The sequence below is a fragment of the Sebastes fasciatus genome, chromosome 9, assembly GCF_043250625.1.
Source record: "Sebastes fasciatus isolate fSebFas1 chromosome 9, fSebFas1.pri, whole genome shotgun sequence".
In the NCBI taxonomy this organism is placed as follows: domain Eukaryota; kingdom Metazoa; phylum Chordata; class Actinopteri; order Perciformes; family Sebastidae; genus Sebastes; species Sebastes fasciatus.
The window spans coordinates 27,492,776-27,512,310 of record NC_133803.1 but is presented as its reverse complement, the minus strand read 5'-3'; the positions used below and the strand labels follow the sequence as shown (position 1 = coordinate 27,512,310).

The 19,535-nt window shown below is 36.6% G+C and overlaps 2 protein-coding genes and 1 long non-coding RNA gene across 3 annotated transcripts in view; 1 reads left to right on the top strand and 2 right to left on the bottom strand.

The window, feature by feature from the left end:
• LOC141774370 (ras and Rab interactor 2-like) overlaps positions 1 to 9,873 on the top strand; it is a 48,085-nt gene extending 38,212 nt beyond the window's left edge. Inside the window, exons 9-12 of the mRNA XM_074647003.1 lie at positions 4,839 to 5,147; positions 5,292 to 5,423; positions 6,163 to 6,329; positions 7,761 to 9,873. Coding sequence (XP_074503104.1) covers positions 4,839 to 5,147; positions 5,292 to 5,423; positions 6,163 to 6,329; positions 7,761 to 8,240 — 1,088 coding nt within the window. The 3' untranslated portion in view covers positions 8,241 to 9,873. The remainder of the gene's footprint in view (positions 1 to 4,838; positions 5,148 to 5,291; positions 5,424 to 6,162; positions 6,330 to 7,760) is intronic.
• On the bottom strand, positions 6,336 to 14,577 carry LOC141774371 (uncharacterized). The gene is made up of 4 exons (XR_012595321.1): positions 14,080 to 14,577; positions 13,731 to 13,873; positions 7,215 to 7,280; positions 6,336 to 6,888 (listed from the first exon to the last, which is right to left on the bottom strand). It is a non-coding gene; the product is annotated as an uncharacterized LOC141774371 (long non-coding RNA).
• A 291-nt stretch (positions 14,578 to 14,868) lies between these two features.
• slc24a3 (solute carrier family 24 member 3) overlaps positions 14,869 to 19,535 on the bottom strand; it is a 102,472-nt gene continuing 97,805 nt past the window's right edge. The window contains exon 17 of the mRNA XM_074647001.1: positions 14,869 to 19,521. Within this exon, the coding sequence (XP_074503102.1) occupies positions 19,375 to 19,521 (147 nt within the window). The 3' untranslated portion in view covers positions 14,869 to 19,374. The remainder of the gene's footprint in view (positions 19,522 to 19,535) is intronic.

Here is a 19,535-nt window from a genome sequence, read left to right as displayed (position 1 = left end):
ATGCTCTCCTCTGGCAGATAGTCTTAGACAACTCAATGTCATAAAGCTCTGTTTGTGGTGCTTCACAAAGTGTTCATGTGTTATGAAAACATCAACAGCTGGATAAGACCTGAGGGGATGTACTACGAAGCAGTTTTGACAAAAGAGCCAGGCTTTACTTGCTGGCTCGACAAAACCTAAAACCCCAGTCAGAGATAATAGGTATCACAACAGTGTTTTTTTTTCACCAGGCTCTGTGCGCGTTCCTAAGAAGCCCCGTTTGCTGCGTCGTTTGACTCTTTTACTGCACTAAATACGTGACGCCTACTTCAGTCAAGAGGAACAGTAAATTTGTAACTTAATATATTGAGTTTCCCACTCAATGCACTTTCAATGTTTACCGATTATTATAAACTTTAAACTTCATATTTAAGCGTCATACTCAAGAATTGCACCTAGGTCGGACACTGTCCCACAATGAAGGATATGATTAAGTTTTTGGTAGGGATGTCAAAGTTAACGCGATAATAACGCATCAGCGCAAATTCATTTTAACGGCACTAATCTCTTTAACACAATTAACTTGCTATTTTTAGGTTGTAGCGGCCACAGTTTTAAAGCTAGAGTGATGATACTGGCATCATATGAAACTAGAAAACCTAATGAATCCATTGGTACCAACCATGTCATTCTAGCTTGTCACAAAGGAGGGTAAATAACGCTCCAAACGTACGCTAAATTTTGGCGATGAAAACCTGGCATGGCCACATTTTGAACAGATAAAAAATGTGAGATTAATTGCGATTAACTATCGACAATCATGCGATTAATCTTCGCAATTAAATATTTTAATCAGTTGATAGCCCTAGTTTTTGGCCAAATCAAAGTGAAATTAACATTATTGATTGAATATTATCTGTGATAAATACAAAAAGTAATTTCGTTCTTGCTTTATTTACAGCAACAGTGTTGCTTTTTGCCATAATACCTTTTTGTAGATTCTTTATAGCTCTTTCATTATAACGACCTGTTCCTCTCGACTGAAGTAGGCGACACGATTGGCTCATTTTGTGCGGTAGTAGAGTCAAATGACGCGCCAAACATCCCCTTTCATTGGAGCACGCACAAAGCCGGATGAAGAAAGCCTCGGTTAACAAAGAAAGTTGATAATCACCGTTGTGATCTCTGATTGGGGCTTTTGTCGAGCCAGCTAAAGCAAAGAAAGCCTGGCTCTGTCGAACTTGTTTCACAGTACACCCCTCTGGTGGTTTGCTGTATTTGTGTTAGAGGGTCTCAGATATTAGCTTGGATTTAAAGCTTCCCACTGACAACCCAGAAAAACCTTTCCTTTCCCATCAACGCCTTTATAACTACTCCAATCCATCCAGTAGAGAGAATAAACCATTCTTTGCTGAATCCATACAGGGACTTCTGATAACTGCTCCCTCAACCTGCTTGTTTGTATGACCCAAGGATAGGTACAAAGGCTATTTTTAAGATGTATATTATTGAAGCAGGAAGTAAGCTATCTATGTATCAGGAGAGCTCCTTGGTCCACTGACAGGACAGATAGACACACCTCTCCTCCTGATTACACCAGCCTATTTTTACTACAAGGAGTCTCCTTGTCTACATATCTGTGTGTGTTTACATGTGTATGGGTGTGGATTGGATGTGCTTTTTACCGTGCTTCTATTTTTTTAAAGCGTTTCCCCGAAAATGAGGAGTACCTCTTTTAATGTGGAAATTCCCTCGTACAAATGTTGAGGACAAGATTTGTAGTGAAAGGTTAGAAGAGGGCAGAGAGGATGTCTGGTGGGAGGATGTTTATATCAAGCGGGAAGAGGCCCAGCATTGTTGAAAGAAGTGTGTGTTTGTGTCCGATTGTCTGTTTTGTCTGACCTTGACTGATTAGTTGCCCCTCAAGCAGACTGACTCCTCTGTTTTTCTATTGTCTGTGATAACAGACCACCAGGGAGACGGTGACTTGGGCTGTGACTTACGCCGTTTATCTGGTGAAGTCACATGAGCCATGTAAGCTGTAGGTGCGAGAAGTCACTTTGAAGCCAGAGAGCAGGACACAGAAATGCAGAGAGGTCAGCATTCGCTCTTTATCGTTCCTCTAAATTGCGGAAAACATATGACCACAGTGAAACTACACTTACACACGCAACTTTGAGCAGTCTTATTTGTATGTACATTTTCTCCCCTTTTAGAATTACATAAGCCTTTAACTTAATACCCAGAGCAAGGCTGCCAACACCCAGATCAATGTGTCGTTACACCCCTAGTAAATACACTCTGCTCCCATTGCAAAAATGTTTTAAAAAAAGACGGTGGCTGCTTGCCATCCCCTACGGTTGGCTTGTTAATTGCAAGGTATTGCAATATTGTGGTTGTTGCGACAGCCCTGTGGTTGCACTGCATTCCCTGTTTGTTTTTAATCACTGTAACAGACCTGTGGGAAGATCAGTGATTATTGAGCTCTAAGAGAAGTATTAGGGAATAAAGAAAAATGCTAGAAATAAGAGGCATCTTTATTGCAAAGCTGAAAAAGGTGCATATTGTGCATTTAATACTTCAAATTATTAGTTTACAACTTGTCTAATTTGAATATTTGCTGCTTTTCTCAGTTCTCTATTATAGTAAATTGTAAATTTCTTTGGGTTTTGGACTGTTGGCTTGGACAAAACAAGACATTTTGAAGACTCAACTTTAACGGGCTTTTCTTACTTTTCTTATAAATCAAATGATTAATCAATTAATCTAGAAAAATAATTGGCAGATTAGTCAATAATGAAAATAGTAGTTGCTTTTCTGTACTATTGTCTAACAAAATTGTGACACGAGACAAATAAGAAAAAGCTTTTTTTGTCTTGAAATTTGATCCTTCGTATCTCTTTTTTACTAATTCTTATTTGTCACGTTAGTCTTTTGAAGAAGGGCAGTTTGAGAGTAAAAACATTTGTTTTTTTCCCTTGTACCTGTTGCAGGTTGTGCTGGGAATCCAGCACAACAATCTGGGAAGTACCTGTGAAAGTGAAAAATAAAGTTTTGTTCAGCATGACTTCTCATTCGAGCCACAGGTAGTTTCAGTAACTCTTTCGGGATCATAAGATAGTGGAAAATTGGTTGTTTCCAAATAGACAGGCTGTCTTTTTCATCCAAAATAACTCGAAATCATGAAGTTAAAGAGTCTCATCTTGGAATACTGAAATCAGCTGTCAAAGACCAACACACCTCTCTCTCAGTCTCATAATCCAGAACAAAAACAACACTTTGTGCTGATGCCGGTTCGACATGCTGGGTGCCCTACTTACAGGCAACTCTCAATCAGTACCTTCTTGTAGAATGAGGAAGTGTGAATGCGCTGACTGGTTCGGTGCCAGCCGATGTATCAGCAGGTAGCATTAATGCGGGTGTGGAGAAATGTTCCAGTAAGACGAGCGAGGGAGAAAGGGAGGTGGAATTGAACAACTCATAATAACTGACAGAGACTGATTGCTGTGAATGGCAGATATTGGATGCCATTAGGCCGTGGTGGAAAAGTAAAATCTGTGTCTGCAGATGTGCTCAGCCAAAAAAAAAAACTGCTGACTTCACTCTTTGCTGGAGGAAAGTCAGCAACACACAGAGACAGCACGCACACACGGTACTTATTCAGCAGTGCTGTGGTTTGGCTCCCTCTCTGCATTCATCCTGTCTGTGTTATAATATCATGGTTTGTGTTAGTCGGACTGAACGAGCTGAGCTTGTAAAAGCTGATGTTTACACTGTCGCTGTGTGGATCAGTGGGCTACCTCTGGGTCTGAGGAATAAAACCAAGGCCGAAGTGCCTCAAACTTGCATTCTCTCTAATAGCCAGCAGGGGGCGACTCCTCAGAAGTCTGATTGTATAGAAGTCTATGAGACAATGAGCCTACTTCTCACTTGATTTATTACCTCGGTAAACATTGTAAACATGAGTTTATGGACTCAATCGCTAGTTTCAAGTTTTCTTCAATACAGCATGATGTTCATTTAGTAAATTATGGTCCCATTTAGAGTCAAATAGACCATAAAGCAGGGCATGCTTTAGGACGAGGCTACCTTGTGATTGACAGGTCGCTACCACGTCGTTGTCCGGTCCGAGAGTGTTTTCGTCGTAGAGCTTTAACCCTTTCACAGTGTGTTTTCAGTTCATGAAAGTGAATTTCAACCTTTTTGGTCGCCTGAAAACATCTTATTCAGCGTTCGGTTGTACTTAGCTCCACCCTCTCGTGCCACTTCTGGTTGCAAAACGGCGACCAAAATGCCAAACTGTAGTCTTCAAAACGTCAGTCCACACACCAGTGGGTGACGTCAAGGTGACTACGCCCACTTCTTAAACATAGTTTATGATGTGGAGACACACCCTGCGCTCCGCTCCAGCAACATCAACGACACACACAACTGTCTTGGACTTTGATGTATACAGATGGTGAACAATGAGAGCTTGGGTAGCAAGTGATACAAAAAAAGTAGTGATCCGACCTTGGCAGTCTCCGGGAAGCTTGTAGGTCCTAAATAACAAGACCGATAAGTAATGTGATGTTAACCTTTGACCGTGGTGTTTGTCAGAGGTGGGATACAAGTGGATGTTTACCAGTCAGAGTGATCTATGGACTCTTATGCTGTTATCTGAGGGTTGTATTTAGTCATCCTGTGGTTGTAAATGAATCTATGTTGCAGTAATACAGGAGAGGCACAAACTGGTGCCACTGCTGTCCAAGTTAAAACTTTTGCATTGGCTTTGGCTTCATTAAAATCCTAGTAATGTTGATATGAAGTTGTAATTAGATTCATGTGAAAAAAACTCACCTTATTCCTCCTCTCCCCAGACCGAGTCCTGGAGAAGGCCATGCACAAGTGCGTCCTGAAGACCCTGAAACCGGTGGTGAGCATGGCCCTGCAGGAGTTCCAGGTGCGCAGCGGGGAGTGGCAGGAGCTGAAGGAGAACCTGGCGTTAGCCAAGGCCCGGCAGCCGCAGGAAATGGGCGTGGCCGACACGCTGCCCCCGGACCCCGTGGCCATAGAGAAGATCAAGCACAAGTTCCACACCATGAGTAAACTGTACTCTCCCGAGAAGAAGGTCTCCATGCTGCTGAGAGTCTGCAAACTCATCTACACCATCATGGAGGACAACTCTGGTAGAGATCTGAATATTGTACCAATTTTCTGCAATATGATAAACATAATAATCCTCAACTCAATACCATTTAAGACTGTAAAAAGTATCAAATGATGAAATTAAAACTGCAGGATCTCACCACCCTGGTCTGTCTGCCTCTCAGGTCGTCTGTATGGTGCCGATGACTTCCTGCCCATGCTGACCTATGTGTTGGCCCAGTGCGACATGCCTCAGCTGGACAATGAGATACTCTACATGATGGAGCTGCTGGACCCCGCTCTGCTCCACGGAGAAGGTCAGTTTGTTTAAACTGGAGAGCCTCCACCATAAACATCCCACAGAAAATAATGATTTCTCTGAATAGGGCTGTCAAAGTTAACGCGATAAATAGCAGGCTCAGTTTTAAAGCTAGCGTGAAGGTACAGACGTCATATGAAACTACAAAACCTAAGGAATCCATTGGTACCAACCATGTCATATTAGCTTGTCGTGAAAAAGATTAAATAACGCTCCAAACTTGCGGTAAATTTTGGCAAGGAAAAACTGTCCCTGCCATTTTCAAAGGGGTATCTTAACTTCTGACCTCAAGTTAACGGGTTCTATGGGTACCTACGAGTCTCCCCTTTACAGACATGCCCACTTTATGATAGTCATTCAATTAATTAAGCTGCAAATATACTTTTGCTACGAGGGAAATGTTACTTTTCTGAGTCTCGATCAACCTACAAGAGCCTTCATTTATGAACCTGGCTCAGCCGCACACAATCTGTACTTTAACATCACTGAGGAGAGGCTACTTGATTATTTAAAGAAACCCTTTGACAAGGTATAAGGAGTACAGAGAAACTTTTACTTTCACTGCAGATAGGTTATTTTATTTCAGTTATGCATGAGCCTACAGCAGTAAAACAGTAATATCAATCAGATGTTCTAATTGAAATCAACACAGATTATTCAATTCATTATTCAAACAATATCAATTTGTACTATGTATTATATACATCTTGTTAACCCTCTGCGTTTTGTGTGTCCAGGTGGCTACTACCTGACCAGCGCATATGGAGCTATGTCCCTGATTAGAAACTTCCAGGAGGAGCAGGCAGCCAGAGCTCTGCTGAGCTCTGAAACCAGGGACACACTCCACCAGTGGCACCGCCGACGCACCACCCAGCGCTCTGCACCGTCCATCGATGACTTCCAGGTAGGAGCACTGTCATACTGCAGACATGTTGGTAGTGGTTGCCTTTAAGCTCCATAGTTGATTTTAAGGCTCACATTTAAGGCAGGGATTGCTTTTTCCACTGCATCAAAAAACAGATTTTCCACCTTGTGAATGCCCGCAAACTAATTCCCGGCAGTTTACAGCCTGTGAACTCGGCGTTCGCCTGTGCCATAAATTGCCGAGCACTTACTAATAATAACGTAACAATAACTTTAAGTTATGTATACAATTAGTACGCCTATAAGACTATATATTCATGTGATATATGTTGTATCATGTTATTGTTATCATATGTGCTACACTATAATCAGTGACATGAATATTAATTTATTTGGGAAAGGAAAAAAAACATAAGGAACATGTTGATTAAAAGCAGTAGCAGCAGAAATAGCAAATGAACAAACACAACTGTGTGAAGTGTATTTGGTTGCATGCTGTCCAAATGTGGTCCAATGTGCAGACGTCTGATTTGTAGCCGTGTAGCCTGCTTCGGGTTAGCTTCCAGTCTTTCCTTAAGTGAAGAAATTGTTTCCAGCAGCTGTAGGGAGGTGAGAGAGGAGGGAGCGAAGTGAGAGGAGGGAGTGAGAGGAGGGAGTGAGGTGAGAGAGGAGGGAGCGAGGTGAGGTAAGAGGAGGGAGTGAGAGGAGGGAGTGAGGTGAGAGAGGAGGGAGCGAGGTGAGGTAAGAGGAGGGAGTGAGAGGAGGGAGTGAGGTGAGAGAGGAGGGAGTGAGGTGAGAGAGGAGGGAGCGAGAGGAGGGAGCGAGGAGAGAGGAGGGAGTGAGGAGAGAGGAGGGAGCGAGGTGAGAGGGGATGGAGCAAGTTGGGAGGGGAGGGAGGGAGGGAGGGAGGTGAGGATTTACTTACACTAGAGTGCAGGTCTGAACATGGCTGAGTTTCTGCAGACGGTCTCATAGTAGATCTTACAGGCAGCTGCAAAACAATTAAATGAGTTTTGTGTTATAGATGAGTTTCTTGTATACAAACATTACTGGGTGCACATTGAGGGGGAAAAACAGCTTTGGCAGCCGTTGTAATCAACGTAGATTTTGTACATTCTTGTTGACTATACTAGACCCCTGCAGAGTCCGACCACCAGATACCATATGATGGTTGTTAAGAGTTATGCTGTTGATCAGTTCATTTTTATTGATCCGTGGAGCATGACAGCTCGCCATGACCACCTGTTGCTTTGCTAGCGCTGTGAGACGAGAATGCTTTCATCCATAAGTTGTGAAGACAATAGTCTCCTATAAAATACAAGTCACTTTTGTGGACAAATAGTAATACACAGTTTGGAGCGAGCAGACATACGGTCTAAAGGCAGGAATTGGCATTAAAAACATTTTCAGAGAATCGGTTCTCCGCTCTGCTTCAGGGTTAATGTTTGGTTTTTTTCTTCCCGTCTCTCAGAACTACCTGCGTGTGGCGCTGCAGAACCTGGACAGCGGCTGTACGGCCAAGACTCTACAGGTCCGACCTTACGCCTCCGTGGAGGAGGTGTGTCGGCTGTGTGCCCAGAAGTTCAAAGTGTCAGACCCCGAGAACTACGGCTTGTTCCTGCTGATGGAGGGCAGCAGCCAGCAGCTGGCGCCAGACACCCACCCTCAGAAGATCAAAGCTGAGCTCCACAGCCGCTCGCAGACCACTCCCTTCCACTTTGTCTTCCGCCGCGTGGCCGCCAACAACAACAACACATCATCAGCTCCCCTCAATCTTACACCCAACCTCAATGACCTCACTGTGACCTCTGACGCACAGGCCAACCTGAATGACCTCAGCATGGATCTGTCAGCCTCCTCCTCCCAGCTCTCTCTCAGCTCAGGCCTCAGTCCGACTCTGAGCCTCAGCCTGCCGCCCAGCCACCTCAATGGCAACTCTATATCTATATGACTGTAACAGGGGGGGCTGACTGAAAGTCTGAACGGGGTCTTTGTCTCCCGGCTGTGACAGTATCCCCCATTATCTCTAACAAACACGGTTCCATGAGACCTACACTGGCCAGCACGTTGAAAGGATTGGGCAAAGCGCGGTGTCGTGCCAGTCCTTACAAAGCCTGACTTCTCCTTTTGGATGTCTGTCTCAGTCAACATCCCCCTCGCTGGAAAGTTCTGTCAGACAGACACGGGTGAAAGAGGAAAAGAAGAAAGGAGGGAAGGAAACGAGAGAGATTTTTTTTTTTTACTTCCTTGGCTCTATTTTTGGCAACTTTGCAATGCTAAGTGTGTTACGGACGACATGAACACTAACATGTGTTAGCAGTCCTGCCTTAATGCTGGTGCTTCCTGTGCAGATTCAGGGTCAGCTGTTCTTGTTGTTACGTTTTAGGGTACATAGAGGGAAATCAGATCTCCGAGACTAATCAATCATTTTAAATATACTACAGATTATTTAGGTGATAGATGTAGCTTTGATTTACTTATAACAGTTGCTGGTAAACTGTGTTATTATGTTGTTTGAGACCGTTAATCCTACAGATTGTTTGGCGACACCCAGTGGTGGCTGTTGCACACAGCAAGAGTTTCATCTGAAACTGAACATGTATGGCCTTAGGTGGGAAGTAATATGCCTTATTGCAACAACAAAAAAAGCAGAAGAAGGATATTATCAATGAAAGGTATAATATATATGGCATTTTATATGATAATCTTAAGGATTAACATTTTAAAATTTGTAAAATATTGTTCTTGCATGTAGTTTTAAGTGTAATATTAGAAACAGGCAGTTCTGCCGGTGTTTTAAAAAACATTTATGTATTTACTGATTATCCTGGTGATATGAAAAATACCTGATATATTGCGTGTTAAAGGGCATCTTTCTTCCATTCAGATTGACGATATGTGACCGAGGAACAAGTTGTGGCTGCCACATTTACAATTTTTGACAAGTCTACTTACTTAACGTACTACTGACAAAAGTTAAAGGTTTTTATCCTGGTGAATAAAAAGATGTGGTCAGTTATAAAATAAAGAATGTGTGGACTTCCAAGCTGGTCTGAGGTCACACAAACATGCTGTGTTGTAGATATTTGGAAAGACAAAAGGTATGTGAGGATATAGTGGTGGGCAGGTGAGGGAACGTTGTCTACATCAGTATTGAGTTTGGTACTGTCGATCAAAAAAAAAATACTTGACATTTTCTTGTGAATTTAAAAGGTTCCAGTAGTTGGAAAATCTAATTGCTATGCTGTTAATTTACTGAGTGTATTGAACTGTAACACTCCATTCGTTCCTGTCTTACAGTCATGAGTGGTAAGTAGAGAGGAAACCCGTGTATATCTCTGGGGGCCAAGTGTTCACAGTCTGAATTGACTCACACTGCCATGTTTTTGGTAATCTAACTTTCTTTAAGCAAATATGTGTATTTATGTCTCTGTGCGGGTATCTTTCACAGACGGCTTTTTCCATGTTCCATAATAATCTTTTTGGTGTCAAAATGTCATTTGCGCCCAGGAGACATCTTGTTTTGTTGTCATTGAATGATATCATAAATATTATTTTGCACTTAATAAATGTTTGAAGAGGAATTACATGTCTAACTTTGTATTTGTATTTGATCAAAGCTTAATAATCACAAGCCTTTTTGTACCACTTTACTCTGAGGTTTAGTACAAATTTCAAATTTACATGCCTAACTAGACTGAAAGCACTTTGGATTTATGATACATATGCATAGCAAAGATAAGTATTACAACTAGAATAGAAAATACATTGGAAGCATCTATTACTGTATATACAGTACATATTTATTTGTGACTTTTTTGACTTACTAAACTACGACATTTTTGACACACTTTACTATAATTTTTTTTCAACATACTTAATGACTTTTTTTCGACATATACTATGATTTTTTTTCATGACATTTTTGGACATACAATACTTTGACTTTTTTTCATGAATTTTTTTGACATACTATACTTTGACTTTTTTTCATTTAACTTTTTGACACATACTATGATTTTTTTAATGAATTTTTTCGACATACTAAATTGTAACTTTTCATAAAAATTTTCGACATACTATAAAATACTTTTTTTCATGAAAATTTTCGACATACTATAAAATACTTTTTTTCATGAAATTTTTTTGACATACTATGCTTTCTTTTTTTCATGAAATTTTTCGACATACTAAATTATAACTTTTTTCATGAAATTTTCCGACATACTATAAAATACTTTTTTTCATGAAAATTTTCGACATACTATAAAATACTTTTTTTCATGACATTTTTGGACATACAATACTTTGACTTTTTTTCATGAATTTTTTTGACATACTATACTTTGACTTTTTTTCATTTAATTTTTCGACACATACTATGATTTTTTTAATGAATTTTTTCGACATACTAAATTATAACTTTTTTTATAAAAATTTTCGACATACTATAAAATACTTTTTTTCCTGAAAATTTTCGACATACTATAAAATACTTTTTTTCATTTAATTTTTCGACACATTATACTGATTTTTTTAATGAATTTTTTCGACATACTAAATTATAACTTTTTTCATGAAATTTTCCGACATACTATAAAATACTTTTTTTCATGAAATTTTCCGACATACTATAAAATACTTTTTTTCATGAAATTTTCCGACATACTATAAAATACTTTTTTTCATGAAATTTTTCGACATACAATGCTTTGACTTTTTTTCATGAAATTTTTCGACATACTATAAAATACTTTTTTTCATGAACATTTTCGACATACTATAAAATACTTTTTTTCATTAAAATTTTCGACATACTATAAAATACTTTTTTTCATGAAATTTTTCGACACATACTATGATTTTTTAATGATTTTTTTCGACATACTAAATTATAACTTTTTTCATGAAATTTTCCGACATACTATAAAATACTTTTTTTCATGAAAATTTTCGACATACTATAAAATACTTTTTTTCATGAAAATTTTCGACATACTATACTTTGACTTTTTTTCATTTAATTTTTCGACACATCATACTGTTTTTTTTTATGAATTTTTTCGACATACTAAATTATAACTTTTTTCATGAAATTTTCCGACATACTATAAAATACTTTTTTTCATGAAAATTTTCGACATACTATAAAATACTTTTTTTCATGACATTTTTGGACATACAATACTTTGACTTTTTTTCATTTAATTTTTTTGACACATACTATGATTTTTTTAATGAATTTTTTCGACATACTAAATTATAACTTTTTTTATAAAAATTTTCGACATACTATAAAATACTTTTTTTCCTGAAAATTTTCGACATACTATAAAATACTTTTTTTCATTTAATTTTTCGACACATTATACTGATTTTTTTTATGAATTTTTTCGACATACTAAATTATAACTTTTTTCATGAAATTTTCCGACATACTATAAAATACTTTTTTTCATGAAATTTTCCGACATACTATAAAATACTTTTTTTCATGAAATTTTTCGACATACTATAAAATACTTTTTTTCATTAAAATTTTCGACATACTATAAAATACTTTTTTTCATGAAATTTTTCGACACATACTATGATTTTTTAATGATTTTTTTCGACATACTAAATTATAACTTTTTTCATGAAATTTTCCGACATACTATAAAATACTTTTTTTCATGAAAATTTTCGACATACTATACTTTGACTTTTTTTCATTTAATTTTTCGACACATTATACTATGACTTTTTTTCATTTAATTTTTCGACACATCATACTGTTTTTTTTTATGAATTTTTTCGACATACTAAATTATAACTTTTTTCATGAAATTTTCCGACATACTATAAAATACTTTTTTTCATGAAAATTTTCGACATACTATAAAATACTTTTTTTCATGACATTTTTGGACATACAATACTTTGACTTTTTTTCATGAATTTTTTTGACATACTATACTTTGACTTTTTTTCATTTAATTTTTCGACACATACTATGATTTTTTTAATGAATTTTTTCGACATACTAAATTATAACTTTTTTTATAAAAATTTTCGACATACTATAAAATACTTTTTTTCATTTAATTTTTCGACACATTATACTGATTTTTTTTATGAATTTTTTCGACATACTAAATTATAACTTTTTTCATGAAATTTTCCGACATACTATAAAATACTTTTTTTCATGAAAATTTTCGACATACTATACTTTGACTTTTTTTCATTTAATTTTTCGACACATTATACTATGACTTTTTTTCATTTAATTTTTCGACACATCATACTGTTTTTTTTTATGAATTTTTTCGACATACTAAATTATAACTTTTTTCATGAAATTTTCCGACATACTATAAAATACTTTTTTTCATGAAATTTTTCGACATATTAAATTAGGACTTTTTCCATGAAGATTTTCGACATACAATACTTTGACTTTTTTTCATGAAAATTTTCGACATACTATAAAAGACTTTTTTTCATGAAATTTTCCGACATACTATAAAATACTTTTTTTCATGAAAATTTTTGACATACTATAAAATACTTTTTTTCATGAAAATTTTCGACATACTATACTTTGACTTTTTTTCATAAAATCTTTCGACATACAATACTTTGACTTTTTTTCATTTAATTTTTCGACACATTATACTATGATTTTTTTTATGATTTTTTTCGACATACTAAATTATAACTTTTTTCATGAAATTTTCCGACATACTATAAAATACTTTTTTTCATGAAAATTTTCGACATGACTTTTTTTCACAAAATCTTTCGACATACAATACTTTGACTTTTTTTCATTTAATTTTTCGACACATTATACTATGATTTTTTTATGAAGATTTTCGACATACAATACTTTGACTTTTTTCATGACATTTTTTGACATCTATACTATGACTTTTTTTCATGAAATGTTTGGACATACAATACTTTGACTTTTTTTCATTTCATTTTTCGACAAACTATACTATGACTTTTTTTCATGACATTTTTCGACATACTATAGTTTGACTTTTTTTATGAAAATTTTCCGACATACTATACTATGACTTTATTTTATGAAAAGTTTCAACATATCATACTATGACTTTTTTCATGAAGATTTTCGGCATACTATATTTTGACTTTTTTTCATGAAATCTTTCGAGATTAGTATCTCTACATTTTTTTCATGAAATTTTTGGACATACAATACTTTGACTTTTTTCATTTAATTTTTCGAGATACTATACTATGTTTTTTTTCATGAAATTTTTGGACATACAATACTTTGACTTGTTTTCATTTAATTTCTTGACAAACTATAATTTTACTTTTTTTCATAAAATTTTGAATTTAAATTTATGAAATAAAAACCATATCAAAGAATGATGCTTTCACCCATACAATGAGCCCTTCACAAGATTGAAAAAGCACAGTACACCTGAAGGATCCAGAGAGCACCTGTATGTGATTACCACAAAGACCCAGCAGCGCTTCTACTCAGTTGTCTTCGATGCATCTTAATGGATTTGGTGCCCAGATGCTCCACTTCCGCCTAAATGCACATCCCCGCCTATTGGTGACCTACAAAATAAGGAAGAACAGACTTCAAGGCACAACCAAACAGACCAGAGGACCATCACATAGTTATTATTATTAAAAACATTATGATAATGGTCCAATAATATGATAAAGAATATATATAATAAATAAACAATCTGAAATGGGCCATTCTGCATCGTGAGTACTTTTACTTTTGATACTTTAAAGGAACAATATGAAGTACTTACAGCTAGTATTTTAAAGTGGGTATTCCAGTCCAAACTCAAAACATTGGAGCCGTGGCCCATCCGCTCCTCCTGTGTGACTGATAGCATTTAGCATGTATTAGCATCCGGTGTTAGCCTCTGTCCAGCAGCAGTAGTCAGGATCACCGTCTCAAATACTCGCTGCCTTGGTAACCAGCTGCACACGGACCACAGAGAGATGTGCCGAGGCTTTTCAGGTCAGGTAGAATCGAACATTATCTGCGTTGATCCAGTTTGTTCGCTTGCTTCCATGGCTGCAGAAGGCCGTGTTTGTCTGCCAATTTGTTCCATATGTGGCAACGGGGTGTTGAAATGGGCAGTGGACGGGATCACACAGATCCAAAACAAGAACAGACGTTCCGGATCGAAACGGAAATTTCAAAGATGAACATACTGGCTGTAGCATTGTTGTTGGAGAAGTCAGTATTTCAATTCAGCATGTTTCCTTAATCTCTGATGACATATCATGGTAATTTCATGATTTATTACATATAAATATATTACATATTGGTCCTTTAAGTATAGTTTGTTGTTAATACTTCTGTACTTTTACTTAAAATTTACAATAATTTTGAATGCAGTATGTTTACTTGTATTTTTAAATACTGGTATTGCTGCTTTTGCTTAAGTAAATGATCTGAGTACTTCTTCAAGCACTCCCTTCATGTGTAGGACACTTAACGATAAATATACAGGTCAGCTCTTATAGGTAAGTTTCTGCATGCATGTGTGAGTTTGTAGGTCCAACAATAACTTACAATAAGACAAGGCTTGTGTAACCTTAAGCAAAGACAACTTTATTAATGCTCAGGTAGGAAAATGATCTCTAAAATTACATTTGAAACATCTAAACACAAAGTAAACCATTCTGTTGAAAAGTTTCTTGTGTATGAAGAGGTAAAGCTTGGATACGTAGAGAAACGTATCGTCTGCAAACACTCTCACTCTCCACTCACTTTATATCCTATACTAGCAACAGCATGCAGTCATCTAGGATATCCAGTTCAAACTAAATCCAGTGCCACCTAAAAACCTCATTGGACTCTCATCCCAAAGTACATTAAGATTTACCATAAATAATTTATCATATTGAAATATCTCCATGCGAGTAAACAAAGGACAATAGTTTCGGAGGTCTCAAACACATCAAAGGGGGGTACAAGGGAGACCTAGGATCTATGAAAATATATTCAACAGATATACAGATTGAGACAAAAAATATATAAATACATTTACACCTATCTATATACATATGTACATCAGCAATATCACCCATGTGAATATCACAAATTATTTAGAAATCTCCTCTACAAGACGCCTCTTTTCAAAACGTGAGCGTCTTTATGGTAGTTTGGTTAGTTTCAAAGACATGGTACCCTATGTTTAGGTGTTAGGTACATGCAGTGAATAGCAGCACAGAATGTATGGAACCAAATAATCTGTAGCATCGATTGTTAAATGGTAAAGTGCATGATACAGATATTTTCTGATATATATGATAAACTGAAAAAACACACCCTGGGTTATAAAGATACTGATAAAAACATTAAAGGATGATTGATGACTTGTAACCAGTGTTTCTTCTTCAACAGCCAGCATAGCGTATGATATAGTGTAAATATATATATATATATATATATATATATATACATATATATATATATATATATATATATATATATATAGCTTAGTTACCCAACCAAAAATTAGCAGTGGCGAGCTTGTGGCTATAGTGATAGATACTGATTTGAGCCAGGAATGCTACAATACACATGCTTAAAGTGTCTGAATTTAATTAAAATCACCAACTGTTGATGTTTTGAAACTAAACTTTGAAGTGTTGATTTTAAAGTACCAACAGTCATCAGCATTTTGGGGATTTGAGAGAGAGAGAGAGAGAGAGACACGCTATATTTTATTGGTCCCATGACTTCCCAACAATTTCCTAGAAAGAAAATTATATGTAAGGGATAATGTACAGCGAGCCGGTCATTGTTGTGAAATAAACCCCGACAGAAGGGGTTTATTTCACAACAATGACCCGCTAGCTGTACATTATCCTGCATATTGCACGGCTACTTACTTAAGTGCTGCGTCAAAATTATGACTTTGAAAATCAATTAAAATGTATTAAAAATAAAATTGTTTGATTTTACTTAGTCAAAAATGTACTGATGAGATTTATGAGATAGTGAGGCTAAATGATGAGATACAGTAATAACTCCAAAAATAAGGATTCACGTCAAAATTGGGTTAGTCAAAATCAAAGACTAAATTATGACTTTGAAAATCAAATAATATGTATTAAAAATAAAAATGTTGATCTTACTTAGTTAAAAATGTACTTATGACATAGTAAGGCTAAATGATGTGAAACTAACTAAAAAAATAAGGATTTAAGTCAAAAGTATGTTAGTCAAAATCAAAGTCTAAATTATGATATAGTCAAAAATAAATTAACAATTTTGACTTAGTAAATACTTTTTTTCTGGTGGAAACGGACTTACATGTAATTCCTCTGAAAATCAACAACTGCTTATAAACTCAACACAACTATTTAACAATTCTCTCTTATTTGTTCAAATAAATAAGTTATGTACTTTGTATACTATCTCAGAATATTCTCTCCGTTTTCCCTATAATTAGCACCAAATCACATATTTCTTTCAGGGAAACTTTCAAATAAATTATTAGGAAATGATGGGACTTATAAAATGAAATGAATATATAAAAGCTGTGTCTTCAGTAACATTTCTACTCTTATATATATATGACATGCTTATGATAAAGAAAACGATTAGCTCAGATTCTGAATATCAAGGTCTCCCTTCAGGACGACATTATAACCAGATTCGACAGTATTTGATGATATAGTACCCTTCATTTGATTATGCTGTTTGTGTTGCAGAACTGACCGTGATGATGTTTAGGGCTCTGTAAGTTCATAACAGTCCTGTTTTGATTGTTTGTAAATCATTTCAGTGTTAACATATCGACAAGACATCATTGACAATTTGAATACATCATGTTAAACTCTTAATATAAATGTGTCTTTGATCATTAAAGCGGCATATTTACATATTTGTAAGCTCATAGTTATTGCATTACATAATAAGATTCAAAACACATTTAAACCCTGTTTTCCGGTCATAGCACAGAATACTCTGCCTGTGTCTCTGAAATAAATAAATATGTATGATATATAAACAAAAAAAAACATTATTTGTACATTCGAAAGACAGTATTTCTCAGATTTCTATATTTTATATTACTGGTAAATAAATTAAAAATGTCCCTGAAACAAATTAAGTTGAGTTTTAGCAATTGTCTTCCATCAAAAGAATAAAAATAAAAATAAAAGAGTAGAGCACTTGACATTTCAAATGAACTTATCTGGAAGAAAAAAGCTGATTTTTAAGTGTTCATTTCTGTGGTGGATGTCTCTGACTGAATAATGTGACTTCGTTGGCGTAACTTGACTCCTGTAGTGGAATATAAAATCCCCCCGTAGGGGTTCACGAACCACGTTGTACATGCTCTAAAAACTAGTAGGAATATTTATCTCAATTTTACCACAAACCTACCATATCTGGACAAATCTAGACATTAGGCATTACAAAATACAAAGAACTCCTGGATAAAAATAAAAGTATTAAGAGCTGGGATAAAAGTCCTGATGCTTTATATTGCATCTTTACTCCTACGATACTACCACTTTTAATACCTCACTTCCTCTTTGGGACCACAGAGGAAGCGAAGCAGGACATCCACAGAGGAAATAACCTCGTCCAAACGTGCTTCGGCTGTCGTTTTTAAATAATGCCACCACTGTTTTCAGTCTATTTGGTCGGTGTCTTTAAGAGAGAAAGCAGCAGTTCATTATTTTCTGTCCCCTAGGTGGCAGCACAGACTATGACACCTCAACACAAACATTTGCTTCCTTAAAACCGTGATAATTTCATACAAAGCTGCTTCATTTTACAAGGATGCTCTCCTTATAATCAGCATGCGTTAGGAGGAAAAACCCCCATGAAGCTAGTTGAAGCTCTTCAGTGCAAGTCAACATCCACACACACACACACATACACACACTACATAAACTAAAAATCAAGTCATTAATGAAATCAACAAGACAAAATACCTTCAGAGGGAAATTGTGCTTGTTTGTAACACGAGTGGTCATCTGAACAGATCTTAGGTGTGGATTTCAGCAACCCTGGGTCAATAAATAAAAACCTGCCCCGGGTGTTTTGTGACCTCCGGAGGAGAAATGTGCGTATGACATGAATAAATAATAAATATGACATCTGGGGTTATTTACAAAGGGGTGTGCTATTTACAGAGGGGGAAAAAAGAAAAACTCTCCATACAGCTAATTAATTTCCAGTACAAAACATAGAAGCTACAGCTGTGATGCTATTAAAGTTAATTTATAAAAAGGTGACTGGATAATGCCCTGGGGGAGGAGTGGGTTGTGATTCAGGTATGTTTCCCCTAAGATCTGTAGCTTAAAATGTTAATTAATTATGAGCACATAATGGAAATCTAAATAGTCCTAACATAACCTTTGAAAAATGTTCAACAGATTCTGTTCTCAGCTTGAAGACTTCAACTCTGACCCTGTTTAAACAACATTTTCTGCACCACAGCGCTAACCTACGCCCTCCCACCCATTTTACATCATTGCTTTTTTATAATTATTACTCTCAACTAGTAGATCTAAAAGACCTGCCTTTCCTCTCAGGAAAGATTAGCAGCTAGTAAACATCACTACTTTCACACCTAAATACGGGGGAATTTCAAAATAAAAGGTCCTCACGTCAGCAGTGGTCGGACAAAGAGTTCTTGTTGTTGTTGTTGTAGTCGTCCTCAGTGCTGTCCTCTGTGTGAGTGAGGACTTGTAACAAGTCCAATCTCTGCTCCTGAAATCAATCCCGCACCCTGGTTGTGAGCAAAACATCAGAGCGGCTCCATATTGCACTGAGCAGAAAGACAGGCGTCAAAAAAGAAAAGAGCAGAGTGGGATGTCTTCTCGTAGACGTGTGTGAATCAGATCTGTGTCAAATAGTGTTTGTTGATTAGATTTAGATTTATACTTTCTGGTTCTCATTCTGTCGTCGGACACCACCGCCATGTCTGTATTTAATACTTCACCTCACTCCTTGCAAACACTTCTAGTGTGTGCGCATATCAGTGTGTGTGTGTGTGTGTGTGTGTGTGTGTGTGTGTGTGTGTGTGTGTGTGTGTGTGTGCGTGTGTGTGTGTGTGTTTGTGTCATCAGTCCCGGCAGGTTGGCAGGTTGACAAAGGTGAAGATGTTGTACTCGATGAGGCAGGAGAAACTCAGGAAGACGGAGTAGAGGAAGAGACATGCGAAACCCAGGCGCTTGTCCAACGTCCACTTGTTTAGGTGAACTCCCAGGACCTGGACAGAGAGAC